Below are 27,327 nucleotides of genomic sequence, written 5' to 3'. Positions count from 1 at the left end.
CCATCCTAGTTTGATAATGTGCAACATCTTCATTTATTATTACCATTATCTTGGAACATCAAGCCTAGTGTCTTTTTGTAATACTTATGTGAAGTTGAGTGACTTCTTCATTACAAAAAATAATTTAATGATTTTTGCAATACTTAAGTAAGGTTGAGCAAAATTGGATATATAATAAAAAACAACCCTTTTACAACTAATCCAAAAAAAAAAGGTTCTAGCTTTGAATTAAGCAAGTAATATTTATTTTCTGATGATGGGTAACGAAGTAGGATAAGAAGATTGAAAAAATGTGAGGTGTGACTGCTACTACAATAGTCTTCAGTACCAAAGCATAAAGAAGCAGCTGTAGCAGCTTACAAGAGTCACAAAATTGGATATATAATGAAAAACAACCCTTTTACAACATGTACAAAATGAAGTTTTTAATTGATGTACATCAAGCTCTTGAAAATTTTATACATATGTAAGTTTTGCACAGGGATTGGCAAAGACTATGCAACATCTACAGTTGAGCGTACCCGACCTGCATAATTGGAACTTCAATGAACACCCAAACTCAGAGAAATGATAACGATGTTCATGCGCTGGAAATTAATCGCCTAGAAGACATAGCGGCTGCCTCATGCTAAGTTCAGCCTTGAGGTTTGGATATTTCTTCAGATCAAGAGAATCACCCAAGATTTTCTGCAAGCACGATCAAGAATATCTTAGTTTTGTTTGGCAGAAAAAAGATAAAATGAAGGGATCAACAGAATATTCAGAGATGTCAAGTAAACAACATAGGACTAAAGACCAAACCCTCTGATAAAGTAGCATCCATCATAACTTTTTAATCCCACAGCTCACAATCATTTACTTCTTTTTTCACAATAATAATATGATAGAGCTAGAGTCAGGTGGAAAAATGAGTATATGAAAGAGAAGGGTGTAGAATTTAATAGAGTCAGAATAGCAAATTATTTTAACATCAAAACCTATTAGTCACCAAATTACCAATTCACCATCTCCAGCGAGCACCACTAATAGCCTAATCAAGGCATCTAACTAGGAATATAAACCTCTGTTACCAGAAGCTGCAAAGCATGAAATTCCGACACTTCCATCACACAGCTAACTTCCATGAAGAAACCATCTCACTTGCAACCACTAGGCCAATAAGCAGTGCAAACATAATATATCCCATATAGTCTCATCTTTGTCACACTTCATTTTCCAAGTCAAAAATAGTTTAGTCCGGAAATCCTTCCTTAATTCAATTAACTTTTAGTTTTTGGTTATGTTTTTAATTAAGTCGCCACGAACTGAAAGAGGTACATGAAGAGAATTCGTCATAAGAAAAGAAACTAGATAGATTAGAGAAGGGGAAAAAAGAGACAATGACAAGAAAATGATAATTTTAGATTGGACCAGGAGTCCAAGTTTGGGTGCAGTATGAATCAAAGAACCTCCTATGTTCTCGACGGAGCATTCAGTTGATAGTTTATATATTAATAATAAATAAGATATTGTTTTTCTCAACAAAAAAAAAAAAATAATAATCTCCATTTGCTTTTCTCTTACAACAGTTTTTCAAATATACTTTATTTTTAAAATTGGTTCCATATTTAAATATTTTGTACATTAGTAATTCTACATAATCTATAAAATAAGTCTCTTCCTTTCACTATTATATATTAAATGACACCTACTAAGAAGAATGCTTGACATTGGCTCTACCTCAACCACCAAAGCAAGTTCATGGGTGAAAATTGCCGAAACCATATAAAGAGACAACACCACATAAACCTCAGCTTAAGTGAGACACTTAAAATCCCCTATACTCGGGGTTGGACATTTAGAGTGTGGACAACATAACACGGGGCCCAACATTAGGTAAACCAAGAATCGGGATGGGTCTAACTCTAATATTATGTGAAAAATGTGAAGAAAAAAAGAGATTTGGGGAATGTATTGCTTGATTATTCCCTCAAACATGTTGGAATTTAAATAGTGTTTAGAAGTAATCCATGAAAGGAAAGAAAATTAATTTCTACTCCTAATAATACAATTATAAGAGTCTAAATGATAGGAAGGTGTGGAGATCGAGGATTAGGGTTGTTGGTTGTTGTTGTGTCATTCACGCCTGTCACCATAATGCATTGTTGTTACCTTTGTTTACTACTTGGCAGCTTTATCTTATCTCTATTGTTCCTTGAGCCGAGGGTCTATCAGAAACAGCCTCTCTATCTTTATAAGGTAGGGGTAAGGTATGCGTACACATAACCCTCCGCAGACCCCATTTATGGGATTGCAATGGGTTAGTTGTTGTTGTTGTTGTTGTACAACGTATGAATAATCGCTATAAGAAATGGACCTTGGGCCTAACTCAACTTAAAGTTAACTCATAAGTTAAGAATTGGCCAAGACCATATAAGGAGACAACAACATATTCTCTCAACCAATATGGGATACATAAACAACACCAACAAGATAAAATGAGCAGAAAATTTGTATATATTGATACAGGAAATAACCGTGTAGAAATGAAAAAGGTCGTCGCCACTTGAGCCCCTTTGGATTGGCTTGTTTTAAGTGTTTTTAAGCCAAAATAGCTTTTAAGCCATTTTGTAGTATTTGGATAAAGTAAAAAAATGCTTTTAAGCACTTGTTTTTAAGCTAAAATGACAAAAATAAGCCAAAAGCAAAAAGCTTGAATTACTAGCTTATGGCTTAAAAGCTATTTTGGCTTAAAAGTCACTTAAAATAAGCCCATCCAAACGGGCTCTTGAGCCGTTTGTCGGGGAACTTGCACGTGCAATATAACTGGGGTTGGTAGCACGTTTATTTCAGGTACAAACATCACAGTATTAAATCGTGTCTACCTAATACTAGTCCTTGGTCGCATTATATGTAATTGCTGGAGAGCTCCTTATCAACTACCATCTACTTCGGGCTTCAAAAATCCTTTCTGAAATCTTTTTCAAAATACAAACAAACAATATTTTCCTACAATTTAGTGAATTAATTAGGATTATCATAACTACTGGTGATTTATGCTACCCAGATTTTTTAGAAAATGCAACCGCACCCATAATCCCATATAGTATCCTCCAAAATGTTCTGAAAGATCCGACACGGGTGCGGAGACATTTTGGACGATCCAAGCAACATAAGTAGAAACAAGTTAAAATATCTCTTGATCTTCAAATTTCTCCCAAAATTAGGCTTGATCACATACAATATGAACAACAATCCAACATAAACATTATTGGTGTGAGAATGCACGGGAGAAAAATATTATTATTGATTGATTGACAATGCTACAATGAGCCCTATATATACACACATAACATATCCTACTCCTAATACATATTGGATTAGGGTTAGAGTTATTTACTCCTATTTACACGACTATTCTAACACTCCCCCTCAAGCTGGTGCATATAAATCATATGCACCAAGCTTGTTACATATGTAGTTAATACGAGGACCAGTGAGGGACTTGGTGAAAATATCTGCAAGCTGATCATTCGACTTCACAAACTTTGTAGCAATATCTCCCGAGAGTATCTTTTCTCTAACAAAATGACAGTCAATCTCAATGTGTTTAGTTCTCTCATGGAATACTGGATTTGACGCAATATGAAGAGCAGCTTGATTATCACACACAAGTCCCATCTGACTAATCTCACCAAATTTCAACTCCTTGAGCAACTGTTTTATCCAAATTAGCTCACATGTGGCCATAGCCATTGCTCGATATTCTGCTTCTGCACTAGACCGAGCAATCACATTCTGTTTCTTGCTCTTCCAAGACACCAAATTTCCTCCTACTAAGACACAATATCCAGACGTAGAACGTCTATCAGAAGGTGATCCAGCCCAATCAGCATCTGAGTATCCAACGATCTGCTCATGGCCTCGATCTTCAAACAATAAGCCTTTGCCTAGAGCTGATTTTATATACCGAAGAATGCGGACAACTGCATCCCAATGACTATCACAGGAAGAATCCATAAACTGACTCACAACACTCACAGGAAAGGAAATATCAGGTCTAGTCACTGTGAGGTAATTTAGTTTACCAACCAACCGCCTATATCTTGCAGGATCGCTAAGAGGCTCTCCCTGTCCTGGCAGAAGTCTAGAATTCGGATCCATCGGAGTGTCAACAGGTCTACAACCTGTCATTCCTGTCTCCTCAAGAATATCTAAGGCATACTTCCGTTGTGAGGTCACAATACCTGAGCTAGACTGAGCGACCTCAATACCCAGAAAATACTTTAATCTGCCCAGATCCTTAGTCTGAAAGTGCTGAAAGAGATGTTGCTTCAACTTACTAATACCATCCTGATCATCGCCGTTAATAACAATATCGTCAACATAAACGAGGAAGTGACTGCTGAGCTTTGCAGTTGCATGTTGATACCATTGGCCTTGTGATGTTGGAAGAGATTGAGAATATGAGATACTAGTGAAAAGAGATTTGTAACCAGAAATATGATCAGATGCACCTGAATCAATGACCCAAGACTCAGAGGGTGTAGATTGGGAGACACCAGTCATGCTACTATTTGTTGGAACGACGGAGGTTAATCCTGAAGATGTCTGTTTACGTGCTTTGTACTGAAGGAACTCAATATAATCCGGTAAAGAAACCATCCGGATTGGATTTATTGCATTTAATCCAACGGATTGTGAGGCAAAAGCTTCAGGTATTAATTCCATTATAATATTGTGCCGGAAAAAAGCAGAAAATCGCTGGGATCACTGTTCACGCCGGAAAAATCACTGTAGCTCGCCGGAAAATTCCAAAGTGGTCGGAATTGAAAAATAAAATTATGGGTAGGATCGGAATTTAAGGACGATCCAACTGCCCTGAAGGAGTTTCATCAAAAAATGGCCGGAAGTGGGCTCACGCGCCGGCGCGTGGGTGTCACGCGCTCGCCGGAAAAATTCTTCTGCCGGCGCGTGTGGGCGCGTGGCAGCTTTTCTGCCGGAGAAATTTTGAAGGGTTGGTCGCCGACGAGTGACCTACCTCGTGGTGGTGTTGGTTTTTTTTGCACAACACCGATAGAAAGTGACTTGATTACAGGCAGCCTTCTAAGTCGCCGGAAAATTGCACGGCGACGAGGTCTTTCTTCCCGGAAGTCGCTGGGATGATGCACATTGATATGTTTCTCACTAATGCTCTGATACCATGTGAGAATGCACGGGAGAAAAATATTATTATTGATTAATTGACAATGCTACAATGAGCCCTATATATACACACATAACATATCCTACTCCTAATACATATTGGATTAGGGTTAGAGTTATTTACTCCTATTTACACGACTATTCTAACAATTGGATCCATCGTAGATACTATGGAACCGATATTTAATTTTTTCATAAAAAACGAAGACACAAATTTCGATACCTCATTGGCAACAATTTTCAAATGTTATAGAATCTATGTTGCAAATTTTGGGAAAAATACATAAATGCTTCCTCCATTCAGTTTGAGGATTAAGTAAATGATATCGCTGTGTGGAATATTAGCACGGTATACTAAGTTGTTGAGACAAAACATTATGCAGATTAATTTGTTGCTCACATGCAAAATAAAGTGATATAGAAGAATAAAAGATAAAACAGACACAATAATCGGAAAATGCTAGAAATTTTAATAGGCATATCATACCTTATAACATGTAATCTAGAAAAGAAAGTACATGGTTAAAAAATGAATAAAAAAGCAAATATGACAATGTTGCATAAAGTATAGGACCAGATAGTAGATTTGAAGATGTATCATGAATATGACATGCTTTTGAGATCTAGGAAGCACCAGGCAAAAGGTAGTGCTATGTACTAGTGTAGACTAGAGTTAGATCCAGGATTTTACTCTATTTGATTCAAGCTTTATGTTCTTAGCATTGAACCTATTATATTTCTAAAATTATGAGTTCAAACCGACTATTTGTTGCAATCTTAGTGAATTTTTACACACAAACTTATACTCCGTCGAAAGGACTGGATTCATATGAACCCCATGCTATAAGGCCGCATCCGCATCTGTGTCAGACACGTGTTGGGCACTATTTTCAGTTTTCCTTCTTTTTCTTTATTTTTGGGGCATGCATGTCTTCTTTTTCTTAATCGCTATTCAAGGTAAAAGAAGAAGAAAAAGACCTTGATTCCAACTTTACTGCCCTCTAGATTTGCTGTACTTATCATCCTTTTCCTTTGTAGCTACTTTTCTCCTTAGTTGTTCACTTGTTCTAGTAAGTTTTGCTTGTTTATCAGATATCATATTTTGCTATATTTTTCTTTCTTTTACTTTTGGCTATAACTAATGCTTCTTGCATACAGAGAACATGATTTTGAGTCAACTCACATCATGTCATAATGACTGTAATTTCTAAAATTTTGTATTTTAATGACTGTCCATGTCCTCAGTACTAACATCAAGCTGATTAAAAGAAAAAAAGACATCTTGTGCATAAAAAAATGCTTAAACTTATCCAACCTGAATTACTCATAAAGATCCAGAAACTTATGAATTAGATATTGAAGTCGTCTGCAGGAATTGATACTCACCAGAGCAGCAAGATGTGCTTCTTGTATGATATTTCCATCTATCTCTAAGCGAGCAATAGGAAACTCTGGAAGATGTCCTGACTGCTTCCTCCCAAGTAAGTCTCCAGGTCCCCGCATTACAAGATCCATGTTTGCAAGGTAAAAACCATCAGATGATTTCTCAAGCACCTTCAAGCGACTTAGGCTGCTGTCGGTCGACGCCACCAATATACACTTGGACTTCCTTCCTCCACGTCCAACTCGTCCTCTAAGTTGATGCAATTGAGCAATTCCAAATCTCTCAGCGTTCATAACAACCATCATAGATGCATCTGGAATGTCAACACCAATCTCAATAACTTGCGTTGAGAGCAAGATATTGGTTTCTCCAGATCTAAACAGGCCTAATGCTTCACTTTTATCATCACTCTTCATTTTTCCATGTAAGAGACCACACTTGTACCCTGAAAACTTTTGAGATATGGTCTCAAGATCAGCAGAAGCTGCACGAAGCTGAGGCAATTGCTCAGATTGTTCAATCACTGGATAGACAAGATATATTTTACCGCCTGCTTCTAACTCATCAAGCATCATCTGTACCACAAAATAGTGCTACAGAAAGTTAGACAAAGAAAATAAGTCGAAAGCCAGATCCAATAAATGAGAGAGCAGAATGCAAGAGTTGTAGGACTAGCTCTCTTAGAAGATACACAGTTACAGCAAAAGAAGGCTTTAAAGGAAGCTTGTGAATGACAAGTATGAATTGACTGTATTCTTATTTAGTGGAATAACAACAATAACATTTTGGACTTCAAAAGTCTCATTTCTCTAGGTTTCATGATTACACACAGCAAAAAGCTGATTATTCTGTCAAGATGGAACAGAGGGCTGTATATGTCACTATTGCCAAACTTCAAAGAAATACAAAGTATAATTGTGCCTGAGACCAAGGGAAAAGATAAGATACGACCTGATAGACCTTCTCAAATCCAGGTTCATTTCCTTCAATCAAAAATGTTTCAACAGGAATTCTTCCAGGAGGCAAATCAGTGATCTGTTGTTAAAAGAAGTAGCAAAAAAAGCGGTAAATAGAAAAAGGTGATTATTCTGAAGTTACAACAAGAAACTAAAACTTATAGCAACCAAGTCACTGTTGAATTACCAACAAATCAAGAAAAGCAGGTAAAGAGAGTTCAAAGAGCAAAAGGCTTTCATTGCCCAAACTTTTGACAATATGCCTAACTAAATCTTGTAATCCCACCAGTTGAAGCTAGAAGCTCAAATTTAGACTTAACAAACCTTTGCATGCAACATAATTCACGAAAGAATATCGCAAATTAAAATAGAACAATAAAGAAGTAAAGTTATGAAAACCCAAGATTACCACTGTTATTGTTCCCATTTTTTTTTCTGCTCAACATTACCTTGCACATTTAAATAACCGAGCAATCCCCGAGGCCAGTGGCGCACGGTTCGAAACTCAGTGGATAATGGGTCCTTTCCTTACACAGTTACTTTAAGTAACTTCCTTAGAAGTATATAAGTGAGTGAAAAATGAGAATTGAAAGTCAAATTGAATATATGGAGAGCTTTGAGCAAAAAGCAACTTGAAAGTACTTTACTCCAGTCTCAATACTAAAAGGCATGCATTAATAATCTAAAATGATCTCAGTAAACTGGCAGTAGCATATAAACATAAGTATACAAACTCTTAACATACCTGTGTCAAAGACATGTCTCCATACAAAGCCAGAGCCAATGACCTTGGGATTGGAGTGGCTGACATAGCTAGGACATGTGGAGCCATAATTACACTGTGCTTGGAGGAATCGTCCGAGATACTCGAAGAGAGCTTGGAACTTATTGAGTTGTAATATAACTGCAAAACCACAGTTTTCATCAATTCCCAGTCAAAGAAAGCCACCAAGTGAAACCGAACATGTGCCCCACATTCATGAGTTTATAGGCTTCCTTTCCTTGTTATAAAGAAATCTCATCAACTTAAATTAGTGCATTGACAATGATGCATGATGATTGTTACAGATCCTTGAAATTAAAGACAATCTCAGATTCAAGTGTTATGGTCTATTCATTCACATAAAAAGAGATCACCATTCACCGGATTGGAGCTTCTACATTATAGCATAACTGCAAAATGATCATATTAACCACAATAGATTTACACCCCAAAAAAAAAAAAAAGAACTGTGAAGCTGCTCGCTTAGCTACAGAAATCTGGTTAGTTGTAGTAAAAAGCTTTTTCAACATAACTGAAGTTAGGACATACTTAACCAGGATGCAAGTCGATTCCTACTTATTGAAAAAAAACTGTCACAAATAAATGAAGCAGTAGTCTGTTGCTTGGCAGTAGTCTATCAAGTTTGGCTTTGCTGGAGAAAAAAGTTTTTGACAAGTTTATGATATCATATTGATTCACCAAAGTCAAAATCAGGCAGCCCAACATAAAAGCAGTGTAAGTTTTCATCAGTAACAAGTTATCATCAATAAAATTTAACCAATCATCTAGGCAGCATATATCTTCAGTACTCCACAAATTTAAGTATACTACAATATCATGTTTTGCATTAGTGCAAAGGGTTGCTCCTTTCCTTCAAAATCTCATCAACAGCTAGAGAAACAAGAAAAGCACAATTGACCCAAAAAAGCAAACTCCACTGCATTACATGCAAAAAGAGAACTAGCAACCTGACACTCACACATAAAACAGTCAGACGACGAATAAGTAAATGATTTGTTATTATTCCTTGTTTGGTTTCATCGTGATTGCAAAGTGCGCAATCCCCAGAAGCTTCTAGCAGCACAATCACCAATCAGCGCAAGGCAGGTCAAGCACATTACCTTGCTGTTAAATCGTCCTCTCTGGATAACTCCAAACCTATGTTGCTCATCCACAACAGCAATGCGTAAAGCTGAAAATTCCACTTTTTCAGCGATTAAGCTATGAGTCCCAATGACCAAAGAGATATCTCCAGTTTGGAGACCCTGCCAACAGATGGCAAACAATAAAATAAACCGGAAAGAGAAACATAAAACCACTGATACAAAAAGCACGCCAGTTATAGGTGATTTTTTCATCAGGTAAAGTTAAATTTCATTCATAACAAGCATCCAAGGGATGCAGCTGAGTATAAAAAGAGAGGTAAGCTCCTGTAAACACCTTGAAGTCCTATCTAAAAAGTCAAGGAGCTGACAAAATTCAAAAACATGCCAGTTAAAGGTAATTGTGATACTAAGAGGGAGAATTCTCCAGTTTAGTCCTTTATTGCCAAAAGAATACCCTGAACTCTTTATTGATGAAAGAATGTTCCATATACATATAGAATGAAGTAGAATAGGTTTCGAATTCAAAAGGGTAAAAGAATTGACCTACTTTACCTATAATCCATCGGTAATTAATGATGCGGACAAAAAGCCAACCATGTCCAATAATACACCACATAAAAGTTGAGAAGCGATCACAATAATTGCACACAAAAAATTCTAGTAGTTTCACAATTTTTTACCTCTAATTCTGAAATCTAGTCTTCCATGATTCTCATTCCAAATTCATCAACCGTGAGGCCACACCCTTCGGTGCCTCCCAATCAACTTTATCTAATTATCTATTCGAACAGTTTGCTTGTGATCTCCACAATCAAAATAGATTCAAGTATTTTGGATAGAAGTATAAGTTGAATCATCTTGGTGTTATCAACTTGCCATTATGTCACTTCCCTAGAAGTTAAAGTAACTATTGGTTTCATTGGCGAAAGAGGTGAACATGGATAAAGGAGATGAGTAACTGTTGCTTACCAAAATATAATAAAACAAAGTGTCTCATCTCTAACAGTTTAAAACTTTTAGGTAGGGGATTCACATAAACTCAACATGATACGAGTGAAAGAAAAGGTCTTAAGTTAGGGCCTCCTCGTCACTGGTTAACAAAATATCTTCGGTAGGCTCCTGACTCGAGAAAAAGAATCAGGCTTGCACGTGATGGCACAATGTCACAGACCTAAGATAAATAAAAGTATCTCCTCTCTAACAACTTAAATTTTGAGATGAGATGCTTCACACAGTTCAACATTATTAAATAAGGAGATGAAATTGCCTGCAACATAAATTAGCTTATGCCAACTGTTAAGCAGGATTTATTTTGAGAAGTCTGTTAGCAAGATATTGTTCGAGATATGTAGTTATCAACCACCGAAGGTTACAATTTACTCATAAAAAAGTAGTATAACAGTTAGAATTAATATATCATGTTTGTTAAGATTAATTATGCTTTAAATATTGATAGGGTTTCATAGAGAAACAAACTCATGTGGATTCCAGAAACCTTTTTTCCCTTCAACTCTTCGTTCTTGTTTTCTTTCTCCTTTAAGTACATTTAAGTGCTGCAAAGTTTAGACTACAATCACATGAAATTCTCTATTTCAAACCTTTTAAGCAATACTGTGCTAATGAGTACCCTTTTCTCCCAATTTGAAGCCTAAATTTCAAAATCAGCAAAGCAGCTTTTGCTTAAAGATGTCCCACATCAATGGTAACACGAACCATGTAACAAGGAAAAGATGAAGTGCTGCCTAAAGATTTCTTACCTGGCGAATCAACCGTGATTCCCTTGTAGATGTTGAGCCTGTCAATAAAGCAACTGATGGCTTGCATTCTGCCTCTTCTATGTTTGCTAATAGGTTCTGAATTTGCTCATAATGCTGAACAGCAAGCAACTCGGTTGGGACCATAAAAGCTGCCTAAAGATGAGAACAACTTAGCAATTATTACATGTGGCACCGGGTATACAGAAGGTTGAAAGAGTTTATAGCACCAAGCCACCAAGCTTGCATTTATATAAAGGATGTATGCAAACCATTTTTTTTTCTGATACTTGTATTAACAATCATAATATAGTTAATAAAACAAACTAAAATATAGCCACAGAGAAATTAAATGTTCATGCAGCAAGAAATATTGGTGTGGACTAACCTGGTAACCTAAACCAATAACCTCCAAACATGCTAAAAATGCAACCACAGTTTTCCCGCATCCAACATCACCCTGAAAAAGAGCGCAAATTTGCAACACACACATCAAATCAGCAAAGAACCTCTCTAGTCTCCCAAAAGAAAGCCGAGTAATTCTACTCTAGAAGCAAGATTATCATTTCTGAGCCCATATCTGAGAAAAGAAGTTAAGAAAAATCATTTATTGAGAGAAGGCAAGTAAAAACTGTAAGCTGCTCGGACACGGGTGCGAGTGTCGACATGGGTGCGGATCTAGAGGTCGGATCCTTCAAGTTTTAATTCTACGATTCGGGATATGGATCCTAGTAAGGATACAGGTACAGGGATCCAGCTAAAAATAATTTTAAAAACTAAAAAAATCTCTTAAATTATGAGAAATTTTGTGGAATACTTACGTATAGCTTGTAAAGTGTGGTTTTCGTTTTAATTCTCAAGTTGTAGAAAAGTAAAGGATTGATTTCCTAGCTAAATATGCTATTTTCTTCAATTTACCCTAGTTTTGGTTCTGATTTCAGGAATCAAATTGTATCTCATCTTGAATTTTTTTCATCCGTTGTGGTCAAATTACCCAAAATTATTTGACCAGATCCGGTAATCTCATACCCACACCCATACTAGTGTCGTGCCGACACGGTGCGGCACCTAAACTGCCGTGTCGGAGCTACTTAAGAGTAAAATATCCAACCCGCACAACAAATTTTAAATTGTCAAAGTAGATTTGGAATTTTATTTTAAAAAGTCAAATTCTAGGAAAATGTTGTATTTAACTTATGCAAATGGCATGTTAACCCTCCGCAAAAAATCAATTGTCTTTCTTCAATAGAAGGTTTACATGTCATCTGCATAAGTCAAACTTTGGAGAAAAAATACAAATGATTAAAATTATTGGTTACTGATAATTCTACCCCACCCCAACATCCTCACTTAAATTTGAAAAACTGCAGAAAAAATATTCACCATCAAATCTTAGCGGAGACAAAAAACGCTCTAGCGTTTTCTTTCTATCTTTGCCTAAGCCTTTTGTGGAAAGAGTTACCCTGTACCTGTGTTGGTGGGAAATACAAGGTACCCGGTGGAATAGTCGAGGTGCATGCAAGTTGGACTGGACATCACCATCATAAAAAATAAAAAAATAAAAGATGTCCATCATATTTGCCACGAGCAAATGACCGGCGCATTTGCACAAGTTTAATTTAGCCGAAACAAAAATGAAAAAGATACCAATAATTTCATCTATATTTAGTCATTATATTGCCTAGGAATACAATGTATAGTATGAAAAAGTTCTTTTAAATTTCACTCGTCGTAGAAGAATCAAGCAACAAACATTGATAATGAAAAAAGGTATAAAGGTTTTCCTTCATCTTACACAATCCTATAGGTACTTCAACGAAGGTCATTGCGAGACAAAATAATGTTATATAGCAAAAAAGCCTAGTAAGCAAGAGGCACTTCTTGCTATAATTTTTTTCCTTTTCCTTAACTTCTTGCTATTTTTTGTGAAGGTTAACTTGCTATAATTATTTCACACAGAAAAAGAAAAAAAACTCATTAGACGTGGCTTGCTACCTATTGAAACAACTATTCTTATCCTTTCACTTTCCAACAAGTCTTATACCTTGTTTTTCTTGCTCTTATTTTCTCTTAGCATTGAGATGCTCATTCCGCAACCCTTTTTACCCCATAAATTGACCTTTTCTTCTTTCTTGTCCTAGGGCATCATTCATTCTCCAGTTTCTTCTTTTTCTTTTTCCTTCTCTTATGCCCTATAATGCTAGTTTACGCAGCATCATTATATCTTCATGGTATGATACTTCTTCTCACTATGCTACTATCCTTTTCTAGGAAGAATAGAGGGGATTGCTAATTTGGGTTAATATTATTCCCCGGGTTTGTTTTTTCTAGTTTAAAATTTCCATTGTGATTAACATTGGAAAGGTTTTGCCTTCTTCTTTTTCATTTTTTTCTCCTCGAGGGTTCGTGGCGAATGGTGGTCTTCGTATGGAATTTTTTTCTTCCATTTACCAGGCCATTCTGAATGTATTATTGTTCTAACGTGTTGTGCGCATGAAGAAATGCAAGTGTCTAGATGTCAGCTAGAAAAGGTGAACCCATCTATTTAGATATTCAAAATATTGTGATCTTTGGTCTACTTGTGAGATTTATCAGAAACAACTTCTCTACCCTCCCAAGATAGGGGTAAGGTCTGCGTACACAATACCTTCCCCAGACCCTACTTTTGAAATTTCACTGGTTTTGTTGTTGTTGTTGGCGGTGTGGAAGAGTTATGATGACAAATTTTCCATTCAAATCTTAACCTACACTCGTTCCTTATAGAATTTAACAATATTCAATGATAAGAAAAGTTATGTAGGAAGATGGAAGAAGAAACTTTTTTAGAATCTTAAACTTATGAATTGAAGAGCTTACAAGAATCATTACACACACACAGACACACACTGTAGCACACATATCTATATTATTATAAAAGCACGAATGTTAGAACACTAAATATTGAAGGACGAAAATATCCTCAAAATATTACTCGACTTTTATACCTTTGAAAGCTAAATTAATTTTAAAAGGAATCACCCCTAAAGGATGAAATTGTAATATTAGTGATCGTGTAATACTAATTGCACTTGGACGATAACTTCGAATAAAGAATCTGCATGTCCTAATTCTGATTTATTAGAAGAAAAAGCACAAGAAGAGATAAAAACCTAATCAATCAAAATTATGTCCCATAAAGCAGTTGAAGTGGCATAAAATTAAATGAACATACACCAAGGTACTGTTCACAAAGAAATAGGTAAGATATGACAAAGTTGCACATCTCTGTGCCACAAAAACAAATACTATCTAATTTAACTAAATCGATAATCTTTGTGAATTCAACCGGTGTGGAATCATTTTAGATTCAAGTAGTATATACCACAATAATATTGATTTTTAGTATTTAAATTGTTGAACTTTATCCATGTAAATTACATTACAATGTAATATATTTAATTTATTGCTCATATAAATATTTGATTGAAGATTTATGTGCAACGCACGTATATAGAGACTAGTACACATTATACGTATGTATATGTATGTTTGTGTATGTACATAATGTGTGGGTGTGTGCGCGTGCGTGTGTGTATTAATATCATATAATAACATAGGTGTGCCTTCAACTAAAAGTTTGACTCCTAATTCAATGCAAGCAAACAACATTACTTCCAAAAAAGTATTCACTAAGGCAATGACAGAAACAAAAGAAATGGAATATGCAGATTAAGATTGAAGACTCGTACAGTAAGGAAACATCCTGAATGGATGAAATTTATAATCAAACTATTAATAGAATAAAGAATTAGCTAATCTCCCAGTTAAGTGTCTAAAGAATAAAAGCCAATGGCTTGTAACAAGAATGAAAAGTGTGATGTTAGAAGAAATGGACAAATACCAAAGAAAATTCCCCCTTCCTCCACCCCAAAAACAACTTGCAAGTAAACAGTAAAGCAGATCCCACTACCTGTAGTAGACGATTCATTGGGACAGGTTGCTTTAGATCCCAAATAATTTCAGAGGCAGCTTGTAGTTGACTGGATGTAAGAGAATACGGAAGAGCCTTCAGAAATTTCTTGGTCAGCATGGACCATCCATCTATATTGACCAAATTGAATTCAGATTTCCGATACTTATCCAGCAATCCATCTTTCTCTACTTCTGTGCCAAGACCTTCAAGCATTTGGAATAACCGCCCCAGCTGAAAGACAACAAAAACAGTGGGTGATATTAAAAGCATCTCAAGCCTCACGGATCATTGACAAGCATCCATGACTCTGGTCAAAAACAGAAAGTCTGTTATTGTGCCTCTATTTCATGTGATTAAATTCTCCAGCAGCCAATTGACCGTCAAAAGGTCACTTCTGTTAAAATCAACAAACATACTCAAGCTCAGCCCCGTCGAACTCTACAGTAGATCAACAAGTCCCATTGAAGCAATCAAATCAAGTTTAGAGGGAGGAGAGAGAGAAACTTCACACCCAATCATAATGGGTAACCCAGTTGGGTTCGACAGCACCTTGACAGAGTTGATCATCTTATAAGCATCCAGAAAGCGGAAACAGCGATACTACTGGTCCCACATATAGATTTTTGATAGAATCAGAGACTTCGTACTACATGTTACCTATAGACATCTGGTGCAGAAACAGCGCTCTTGCCATATTACCCAAAGATGGAATCTCTTTTTTCGAATGAAGTCTTTTTTGTGATGTAATCTACCTCCATGCCCATCCCTCTATCTTGAAAGGTAAATTAGATTTATATTATATATGGCATGATATGAGGAGTAGCTGCTTGCAAACAAAGTTCTACAAGAAACCATAATCAAACATGGAAAGAAATTCTGGTGCAGAATTGCTGCACCTTCCTCTCTAATAAACTAAGGGAGACTAACACCTTGTCATGACAAAGGCATAGCTACCTTCGAAAAGTCTTTAACCCAAATAAAAACTTGCAGTTAGACTGCAGGACTTAATGATGAAAGAAAGGATGAGAGCACAAGATGAAGCAGCTTAACAGAGAAGATGTTAGCTGAATACCATAATCCTTCCTAGTAATGTATGTGAAAGGGAATGATGTCTATTCTCCTTCAATCATTGGCTGGAAGGATGGTCCAGAAAACAAAAGCATTTTGCTGTTAAATACTTAGAACAGATTGAAATCAAAGAGCGATGCTCTCGCTCTTATTTTCTTCAGTCAATCGGTCCAGGATGGTCCCAAAAACAAAAGCATTTGTTTTTAGAAACTTAGAACAGCATGATATCCCCAAAAAACAACAAATGAAGAACTATAATGTTTTGGAGCTCTGCAACTTGCAAGGTATGATTTTGGAGAAGAGGGTTAAAACCTCCCATCATTACAGTAAAATAAAGGCACAAGAATGATGCTTATCAAAACAAGAGTGTAACTGTTCCAGCATCACGTGCATATAATTAAAGAATACATGCAAAAAGGAAAAAACGAAAGAGGAAGAAGAAAAACCAAGTGCAGCTTAGGATCCAATTCACGAAAAAACGAAAATCAGACGTTTTATGATATTTTAGCTCTTCCTTTATGCAGAAATTGAAGAAGGAAAAGAAAGCAAGAAATTTAACAACTAAGAAACTATTTAGCTCCTCTTAGATCCAAAACTATGATTACCTGGAGATAAAAGAATTCATCAAACACAAGCCTTTTGCGAGCTAACTCAGCCTCTTTTAGACTTTTTGGCTGGTGAATTCCTGCATATGCCTGCTTATCATAAAGCGACAAGAGGAAAAAGAAAAAATCAGTCTCAACCAAGATGGACACTGGGAGTAAAATGGCCTGTCATTGACATAGAAAAATTAATAAAAGTGTCTCCTCTTTAATGATTAAGCATTCGAATAAGGTCGTTCACACATGTCAACATAATACCAGAGCAAACAAAAGTTCTAGGTCTGAGTCCCACCGTCACCCATTAACAAAACATTTTTCATCTGCTTGGCCCAAGAAATGAATCGGGCCCAACAAAAAGATCTTCAGCGGTCTCATTATTATTCTCGCACATGATACAAACATCAGAGAAAGGGAACTGGAGAATCTCCAAATTACTATTAGGAGAGTGGTACTAAAGGAGGAGGAATGGAGAATATGGCAGAGAGATCCATAGACACTGTGAAGAAGAGTGAGCTAAATTCTGAATTTTGTAAGTCAATAGGTAAACAAAAGAAGAAAGTCTCAGCTGTAGTTTTCTAACACCACAAGTATGGGACGATTATTTAGGTGTGTAAAATACTCAACGATGAATAAGACTATCCATCATCGATGGGAGAGGAAATGCAAGTCGCAAGAAATATTAGTCTGTTACACAGATCCGAGAGTGAGATCTTTAGGTGTAATTAAGTAAGATAGTAGATACTTCATAACTTCATCAGCTACTTGACAGTTCATGTATTTTCTCCGGGAAAGATTGATTGTATCACTATATACTTAACCAATTAACCTTTCTCTCAGAAAAGACCGGTCATTTTACGTGAAGGAGAAAGAAAATGCATAAGTAATTATTAAAGAAAATTTGATAAGTACTTATAAAAGTTTTTTTAAGTAACTGAAAAAGCATTAAGAAGTGCGCCATCAACAACAACAACATATCCCGTGCAATCCCACAAGTAGGGTCTGGGGAGGGTAGTGTGTACCCAGACCTCACCTCTACCTTGTGAGGGTAGAGAGGTTGTTTCTGATAGACCCTCGGTTCAAAGAAAAAACAAAGCAAGTTTGAGAAAAAAACAGTAGTGAAGAGGTCATGTTGAAAATAATGGAGATAGCCGACACAAAGGAAACAACGGGTAATATAAAAAATTGCAGAATATGATAATACGATAATAGCATTAAGAAGTATGCCATATGTTTTTTTTTTTTTTTTTGTAAGTTATGCCATATGTTTTTTTTTGGGCACGTTAGTTGAAATTCAGTTGTACAGAAAATAACATGAAAACTCGTGTTCTTTTTTTTCCAGATCCTCCTCAGCTTTATCATTGTTTCACTCAAAAGAATGTTATGCAACATGTTGCATCTTTGCAGAAACAGAAAATAGGACAACAGAAAACAAAAGAGATAAAGGAAAAGGGGAATGTGAAGTTGGACAAATGAAGAGTTCACTAGCCTAATTTGGTAGCATAGTATTAAGGTTTTTAAGCTAGTATGGAGGGTAATTTATGAAAAACAACATAATTCAAGGGATTTTTTAGTGGAAAGATAAGGGGCTTATTTTAAGATGTGAAGAAATGGATCTTGGGCCTAACTCAACTCCAAAAGCTAGCTCATGAGGTGATATAAAGAGGCTTACCCATCCCTCCACAACTGATGTGGGACTCTTCTAACAACCCCCACATGCCCAAGTCTGGACATGCGTAGACAAAATAACATGGGGTTCCAACATTGGGAAACCAAGAGTTGGGACGGGTCTGGCTCTAATACCATGTGAAGAAATGGATCTTGGGCCTAACTCAACCCCAAAAGTTAACTCATGTGGTAAGGATTGCCCGAGACCATATAAAGAGACCTACCTATCCCTCCATGGCCGATGTGGACTCTTCTAACAGAAGACAACAAGTTGGAAGAACTAAAAGATATTTATGCACAATCAACAGTAAGATGCCATAAAGCCTGATGTGTAATCTTCACTTTCTCCCTTTCAATACCTCCCCACCAAAAATTTTGTCGAAAATCACGAAGTAATCTCCAACAAATCCCGAGGTGTGAAGAGTGAATTACCGGATAAACACCTCCTTAAGTGTTTCCACATAGAAGATTTACAAAGATATACAGAGAAAAATCTATCGAAAACCCAATTACTGAAGTTCTGAATAACATCTTTGATGGGTACTTATTCACTAAAAAATCAGTTCAACCACCAGCAGCACAACAAAGTACTAAATGTAAATCTCAAAGCTTTACATAAAGCAATTAGAAATTAATAGTTTCATAGAGGGGGTCTGTAAAATTGGAAGGAAGAGGAATGAGAACCAAAAAGAAGAAAATGAAACAGCGAAATTTCATCCAATTGTTGCTGAAGCCTTCTTTCATAAGGTCAGTATTGCAGTAACTGGATTTCTGACCAGATTCTTCAAGTGGTCTCTTATCTCTTCCTATTGGAGCACTGGTTATGGAAGAAGGCATTAGCAACAAGTCAACAACTGGATTTATTACGAGACAACTCATGATCTGTTATGTCTCTGCATCTACTAGCACTGAGTAGTTATCATATAATTACCACCCTCACTCCACGATATCTTCTGTTTCATTTCTTCTGGAACCAGAGGCACTTTTACTATGGATTAAATTCTAATACAAGAAACCCAATGTGTAAACTCAGCATTTAATGTATATTTCCTGAACGATCTGATTTTCATTGTTATTCACAGGGCCATTGAAATGAAGCAAGCAATTCTTTGCAGCAAAAAAGATGCAAAAACTCAACACCATACACGTCATTTCATTTTCCAGTATACACGGTGCAGTATAAAACTAGAGAAGACGACGTAAAGCTGAGGAGGAGGCATATGAGAGCAATAACTTACATCACGAAGGCTTAGGAGTCCAAAATCATGAGCAAGATCTTCAGGTATGGGATCGATATTGGATGGAAGCACCTTTAAGGCTCTATTTAAATATTAAAAGAAAGGCATATAGTACTTCAGAAGAATGGTAACGCAGAGTTAAAATCAAAATTAAAAACAGCAATAAACAAATAAACCACGCAATATGACAAAACACATTCTTTGTACAACTTCCACCTAGAAACTATGTCCACGTTTCAATTAGGAAAACAATCAATCTCAAGACAACATAAAGGGATCAGCTAGAATATTTGCTACAGGCAGACACTACAAAAGAGTTCGTGCAGAGAGCGGATGCTGAAAATGATAAATTTGGAACCCTGGGAACTAGTTAAAAGAAGCCAGACTCCATATTTGGTACATGATTACTGTTCAGCTTTGTACTTTCATTACTCTTATATCATCAACTTATGTATGCTTTACCTTCAAAAGAAAATGAAGTTGTCAGACCACCACAGAGAGTACAGGTGCTAATACTACTGGTATTAGAGGCATTATTTAGTTACATTCCATCATTTAGGATAGTACAGTTAGAGCTTTTGACAGAGGAATAAGTAGTAATGCTAAATTTCAATTCACAATATTCTTCAAGATGTCCTTTGCACCTATGTGCTCTAATATAGCCTCGTGAATTTCAAATGGTTCTCCATATTCACCAGCAACTAACAGAAGGCACTGTTATGAGCATTAAGCACACACCTAAACCTAGTATAAACAAGCTTATCTTAGGAGCCTTTCTTGATGGGTATTATGCAATTTTTTTGATAATAACATTCAGTACCAAGCTAGTACTGAATAGTGAATAGTTACAAACAAAAGTAAGAAGGAATCCATTAATTTTGTAAGGACTCCAGAAACTCCAGAATAGCTACTGGGCTCCCAACAGTATGTCAATTGCATATTTTTGCGTAGTTCCCTTGCATGGGCCTATTGTTTTGTTATAATGATGGCTTTGGGCCACTTTTTGACTTCTTGTTTATGTTTTTTAGTTTTAAACTGCTGCATGACGATACGGGGCCACCTAGTGCCCCAACTTGCATGCATGTGATGGTTAGACGCCCAGATCTTTATTTTGTGGTTAAGTTTTCTTTATCGTGAGAGGTTCATCGGGTGTCAGTCGCCCCCCTCTAGTTTTGGGTCTTCACACTTCCCAAGGTATTTTAGGTTCTTCCAACAACGAGATCTTGTCTCTTTTCCAAGCCTTAGTTTCTGTTCTCTTAGGTTGTCCACTGATTCCATTATCAAATTGACTACTAATTCATAACATCTTGTGACAAGTTCAAGCTTGTCTTTAACCCTCCTGTTCATGCACCCTATGAAAAGTTTAGAGTTCTTTTATTAAGATAAAATGCTTGTGCAATTTCAAACAACTAAGGTAGGTTAATGAGATCATCAAAAAATATGCATATGCATTTCTTCCTGCTAAGTCATGCAGCCTACGAAAATTTTGGAGTAATTTGATACGAAGTTTAGTGCTTCTTGAGCAATTTCAAGAAACTAACACAAGTTCAATGGAATCAACAATGTATATCATGTGCCTTAAATAAAGTAGTTGTCCTTATTTAGACAATGCCTTACTGATAACATACAACATAAATACATGTAAAACTAGAACAAAATATACAGTAATCTGAAGAATAAGAAAGTAAAAAGTGAGAATGTAAACAAATAAGCTTCTCATGACAAAATGGCAAGAAATGGCTTCTTAAAGAATACACTATGCGCATACTACTAGAAAGCATCATTTGAGATCTGACCTTGAAATCACATCCCTAAGGAAGTTAGGACTTAAACCTCCTTTTGAAGGATATATAGGATACGGCCTCCCTTGCGCACAAAATGATGGATCCTTTTCATCTTGTAGCACATCCATATTGTATTCCCTCATCTCATAATGATTTTTCGACCGCATAATCCGCACCTTTCAAATAGTAACATAGAGATTACAGTATGTGAGAAATTAAGAAAAACAAAATAAGATGCAGTGCCACAATAATAACAACTCCATGTTTTCAAAAAGACAATAAACCATCGATTGCTCCACATAACGGCCTACAATTATTTGCAACCCTTCTAGATCACCATGTGCTCATCCACTCAACGGACTAAGACACTAAAAAGGAATAGTGAACCTATCATTTGTCTCAACAACAACAACAACGACCCAGTAATAATCCCACAAATTGGGTCTGGCATTTGTCTCATTATTAACAATTAGAAAACTAAAAAATCTAAAAACTCTGCCCTGCCCCTATTGACTTGTACTTGTATCAAAAACGGATGCCTGAATGTCGAAAGCTGCTATTTGACATTTAAGATTCAAGTTGCAACCATAGTAAGGAGTTTCCCATGACAAAGCTCATCAAATCGCACACGGAACAATAAACACAGTATTAAGTTTGGGAAATATTAGAAACTGAAAAAACATATAAATAAGAAAAGTAACCAATTGTTTCCAGATCACGTAATAGACCATAACAGCTACAGTTTAGCTTAAGAGATCACTTGTACAATGAGTACTAAAAATTTGTTACCATTAGCATTAAAGTTAAAATTGCTAGAAGAAAACACCGAGATACATTCCAATGATGGATTAAAGATTGATCAACTCACCTTACCACTGACACATACAATGTCTCCCACCTTTTGCTTCTCCTCTAGACTCTTGAGAAAAGGTAGATATGTGAAACGAGTGCCTCGGAAAAACTTTTTCAAGTGTAAAAATACTGTTTTTTTCCTTCCACTATCAGCTTTATCACTCTCTAAAGCAGCACCACCATCCCTAGAAGTGGATGGTGATTCACTATCTACAACATCACAAGCAACAACCACCTCAAGGAATGACAAAGAATAACTAGCTCTTACTCCCCTGCATGGAAAAATACGAAAAGAAAATTATTCAACTTAACAAAGATTGTTTTGTATATATGACGCAAGAAGTATTAGATGACTTACACTGTTTTGAAAGCATATACACCAATGAAAGCAAGAGAATCTACTTATACATTAGGAGCTGTTTGCTAAAATCATATCACTGTTTCATCATGTACTATTTAATTATACTTCAGTCAATATACAGGAATAACAAATTCCAGGCAAACTTGATATTTATTCAATAAGAACCTATTGGAAACAGCTAATAGGTTGTACTTAGTTTGAAAAGGAAAATAGAAGAAGAAATAAAACTAGAAGTTACATCCTGCCATATGATATATGGAAACCACTAATGATAACTGAAGATTGTCCCAACCCATCCACCCACCCTCCCCAAAAGAAAAGTTTCATCTACAGTAGGATGCTTAGATTTATTTCTTTCAGTTACGGCAAACTTGATATCCACCTACCTAGAACATAGTGCCTCATCATTCGCACAGTGAAAGTTTAGCAATTCCCCACTTTTGCACTGCCAGCATCAAAATAAATAAAAAGGAAATGTCGCCTTAGTTACGAACCCACTTGCCGTAAAACAATCCATGGTAAATTGGAAAATGGTAACAATTCACACATACTCGAATATCCACTATTATTTTCTTATTTATCTGAGTAAGCAAAAGAGTCATCCACTCTGTTTCTTCTTACCAATTCTAAGGAAATAAATTAGCAAAAAGTTGAATGAGCGCCGGATATTCATTGGAGATCCATGATCATGGCATATAAATGATAGAGCTAACCGGCCTCGATGGCTTTAGGATAGTGCTAACCATCCTCCAGGGCTTTAGATCAACAGCAAAGGAAGTATAGTAGGGAATATGTGGTAGGCGCACGCTACAAGTCCAAAATGTGCCTATTGAACCAGATCCGGTATTTAAGTGGAGAAGAGTAGCGGGCTCATTATACCCAAGTTTTGAAGCTGAAAAACGGATTTCTCAATCCAAAACAATGGTTCTAACTATTCCACATTCCAAAGAGAAATTAAAATAATCTTAGATTCATAACTTATTAGAATCAATAACAAAGCATGAGTCCTCGTGCAAATCATAAATGCTAAGGTAAGAACTTCTGAAAAGGTAATTCACCTCGAGGATAAGATTTTTCCAACAAAAATCAAGTATTGCCCATCCTCAATTCCAATCTGTGCATTTTGTAGATCAACATATGTCCGAGGAAAATGCTGCAGCAATTTGCGCAACTACAGATATACCAGATGATCATTAGAGTTGTGAGTTTGCGAGCAAAATGATAGTAGTCTAAATAGTTCCAAGTCTCACTGTGTGAAAGCCACAGTTTTCCAGCTGACGAGAATGCCGTTTGCTGAGCCCAGGAATAAAGCTAATAGATTGATCGAGCATTACTTCAACCAATCCATCATTCTGTTTGACCCTATGCTGAGGCAAGGTAGAAGGTTTATCCACATTGAACTGCAAGTCTTGTCTTGTTTCTGTCTCAAAAGTATCAGGAATATAAGTGCTGGAAACCATATCAGCAGCCCCCGAATACAAAATCTGCCATGTTTCAAACAGGGAATCAGGACTGACCAATTGTTTACCCGCAGAGCTAGAGAGAAACTCTTTACAAATTTTAGTGGCCCAAAGCCCACCGTCTTCATGGTTGGATGGTGCCCCATCGTATAATTCTATAGGTGGAGAAGAACCCAAAGTGATTGACGAGAACTGTTTACACATTAAGGAGATATCAAAATCATCTGCTCCTCCATCAGGATGAAGATCAGATTGGTTTTCAGCTCCTTTATCATCAATTAGGTCATCCAAACCATCATAACCCATCACCACAGAAACCTAGGAGAAATTCAAATAACTATCACTCATTGAGGGGAACTTTCTGGGAAAGGAAGATGCACAAGAAACAACAAAAACAACAAACCAGCTAATCCCATACGTGGGGTCTGGGGAGGGGAGTGCATACGCAGCCTTACCCCAACCCTATAAAGGCAGAGAGGTTGTTTCCGATAGACCCTCGGCTTAGGAACGGTAAGATGCACAAGAAAAAATTAGAAAATTTAACAAGTTGGAGAACATCTTCTCGTCTACATTGCTATTCAAGAAAACCACCACAATCTCCCAAAGGAAAGAAAATAAAGTACAAACAAGGAACCAAAACAGTTCATTCAATTGGGTAAACAACATTGAGGTAGCTCAAGCATGAGATAAGCCAATAGAAGAAACACATGCAATCAGTTGAGGCACCTTCTGAAGAAAGAAGGGTTGCGGCATGTTGATGGCCAGAATAAAAATAGTAAAATTCTGACAAATCCTCTAAGTACGGATACAAAGGTGCAATCCATTGATGATACTAATTGACTACGATTTAGGCACCTTCCCCGTATACTGGAACAAACTGATAATATCAGCATTACACCATGCATATTGAATCATCAAGAAGAGAAAACGCATTTGCAGACATTCACCCTACACTTTTACTCAGATCACCCAAGATTCTATGACATATCAAAAGGAAAAAAGACCGAACATAAACGCATCTATAATCCATCAAAGATCACACTTATAGAACATCTACTGTCCATCGTCTAGTATAATTAACTTAAATGGATAAAGGACAATCAAATAGAGCAAAAGATTGTAGGTACCACACAAGCTCATTTCTTAGTAATGCCAAATTAACAGAAAAAGTATCTGTTGTTTTATGGGAACCTATAAATGATATGCTTGACATGTGTACTTGAGCTACCATTTGGAGCAAGTTTATCCCTCGTGTAACAGTGAAAGAAACGATATGCTCATCTTTACCCAAAATCATATCATATCGTACTTCACCATTGAAGGCATATTTTATCGTTAAAGGTATAAGTTTTATGTTCAAACCAACACTATGCTTGGTTCAAGTCTTAAGATATATTATGATGAAAGATGATCAAACGTGAGACTTGATATTTCAAGTTCTTCTACACTTGTTTCTCATTTTACTGATTGTTTTCTTGTAATAAAGTCTTAATTGTTTCCTCTTTACTGCAAGCTTGAGCCACATTCAATCATTTGCCAGATAGCACAAGCATTAATCAATAAAAAGAAAAGCAGAGAGAAGGATAACACACCATCTTGAGGAGGAGGCCAGGGGGGTAACTAAAAAAACACAATACATATTTCCCATTCATCAAGAATTTAGACAGATTCACTGAAGCAACAAAATACATGTTGGTGAAGCTAGCTGAGTTTGATAAGCAAATATGTAACCTTATTTAGCAATTTAGACCTATCCCTGACACTAGCACGGCCATAAACATCAACTTCCTTCAACAGCTTTTCTGCAAGCTTATGCTTCGACCTAGAAAATACAGTTGACATCTTGGAAGAAAGAAAATTGTTCAACCTGCATGACGTTAGAGGGGTTAAATATAGTATTCAAGTCACAAATTGGAAGAATTTATACAACGATAAAACTATCAATGTAAGTACCTCATATCTTTACTCACAAAGTTCCTATATCCTCTCTGAGCTTCAAATATTAATACACTTCTCAAGCACTTGTCACTGGAACACTGGAAAAGGTAAAGCAGAATATCACAAGGAGTGGAGCAGGTGACCAAAAAAGCTTATATTATTGACATGTTCCACATAAGGAAACTTGGAAGACCAAGAAAAAAAAAGAAAAATGAAAGAAGCCTATGTCTTGAGCTATGCTACTGCACAATCACTTCACTTAGCATTCCTGGAAACTACTAAAGTTCTCAAATCACTATAGGAGCAACCAGGTTAGTTTTCATACTCATTCTTTAAGATGTCCCCCTCCCCTGGAACAATAACTTGGTTACCTGGCATTGAATTAGGTAGGACGCTCGGTCTTACTTCTTAGTAATTAAGTTGCCAAAGCGTGACAGGCAGAGACAAGATTTGAAGCTTATGGGTTCGAGGTTCTAGCCCTTTTAAGTTACTGGATTTTAAATTAATGATGTGTACATATTAAATAGATTTCTTAAGACAAACTTAGAGTTTGAACCAAAGTTACTAGGTTCAGCAGAAGGCATATCTTACACACTAGCTCCGCCCCTGGACCGAAGGGGTCACGGGTTAAAGCCACGAAAAGTGCCTCTTACATAAATGCAAGGTAAGGCTGCATACATAAAACCCAATGTGGTCCAACACGTCCTCGGACCTCCCCTGCGCATATGGGGATCTTAGTGCACACTGGGCTGCCCTTTACACAGTTTACTCCTTAGCAATTACGTTTATGTATGCTTGTCAATTTATCTTTTAAGTTACAGGAAAGCAACTAAATTACAAAATGGGGCACAGTTGAATTCAAGATAGAAGCTTTGCTAATTACTAGAAAGTAGAAAAGAAATTTCCAATTCTACTAACTTCTGTGTAATTAAGCAGATGTATCATATGCCCAATTGACAAAATGAAAGAATAAAATAATACGGCAACAAATGAAAGGAATAAAAATGGAAGAAGCGTACCATAGTAGTACGTGATTGCACAGCCAAGGTTGAGACTGCCATGTGCTTTAACAAATGAAGGAAGACTGAATAGTATAGACATCAAAATTCTCTCCAAAATTGAAGCGTCAAGAGGATTAAACTACTGGGGCAATCTCTAATTTCCCTTTAACCGAGTATATTTTGAGAAATTGTTTTCCCCAAAACTGTGAGAATTCAAAAAAATATGTAAAACCCATACAAAGGAGTGAGACTTGAGCAC

At 36.4% G+C, this 27,327-nt stretch overlaps 1 protein-coding gene across 2 annotated transcripts; it reads right to left on the bottom strand.

The window, feature by feature from the left end:
• Positions 258-27,327, bottom strand: LOC109235141 (ATP-dependent DNA helicase homolog RECG, chloroplastic). 2 transcript variants are annotated; one of them, XM_019401109.1, is made up of 17 exons: positions 27,087-27,327; positions 26,083-26,165; positions 25,861-25,996; positions 23,920-24,447; positions 23,728-23,840; positions 22,325-22,580; positions 21,469-21,632; positions 19,673-19,754; positions 16,773-16,862; positions 15,097-15,330; positions 11,536-11,607; positions 11,151-11,303; positions 9,409-9,552; positions 8,270-8,428; positions 7,520-7,603; positions 6,571-7,143; positions 258-687 (listed from the first exon to the last, which is right to left on the bottom strand). In XM_019401109.1, the coding sequence occupies exons 1-17, from the start codon at positions 27,126-27,128 to the stop codon at positions 595-597; spliced, it is 3,006 nt and encodes a 1,001-aa protein (XP_019256654.1). In that variant the 5' UTR covers positions 27,129-27,327; the 3' UTR covers positions 258-594. The 2 variants fall into 2 exon arrangements, with proteins under 2 accessions (XP_019256654.1, XP_019256655.1); XM_019401110.1 differs by having other exon boundaries at positions 23,920-24,153; positions 27,087-27,320.

Source organism: Nicotiana attenuata, chromosome 12, assembly GCF_001879085.1.
Source record: "Nicotiana attenuata strain UT chromosome 12, NIATTr2, whole genome shotgun sequence".
Classification (NCBI taxonomy): Eukaryota; Viridiplantae; Streptophyta; class Magnoliopsida; order Solanales; family Solanaceae; genus Nicotiana; species Nicotiana attenuata.
This window is presented reverse-complemented; position numbering and strand designations above follow the sequence as displayed.

Excerpts from the sequence above, each read along its gene's own strand:
- LOC109235141 (XM_019401109.1), bottom strand. The coding sequence starts at position 27,128 with ATGGCAGTCTCAACCTTGGCTGTGCAATCACGTACTACTATG. Across the intron at positions 25,997-26,082 it reads TTTGTGAGTAAAGATATGAG|GTTGAACAATTTTCTTTCTT; the intron begins GTACTTACATTG and ends AACGTCATGCAG. Across the intron at positions 21,633-22,324 it reads TTGTATGTGTCAGTGGTAAG|GTGCGGATTATGCGGTCGAA; the intron begins GTGAGTTGATCA and ends ACTATTTGAAAG.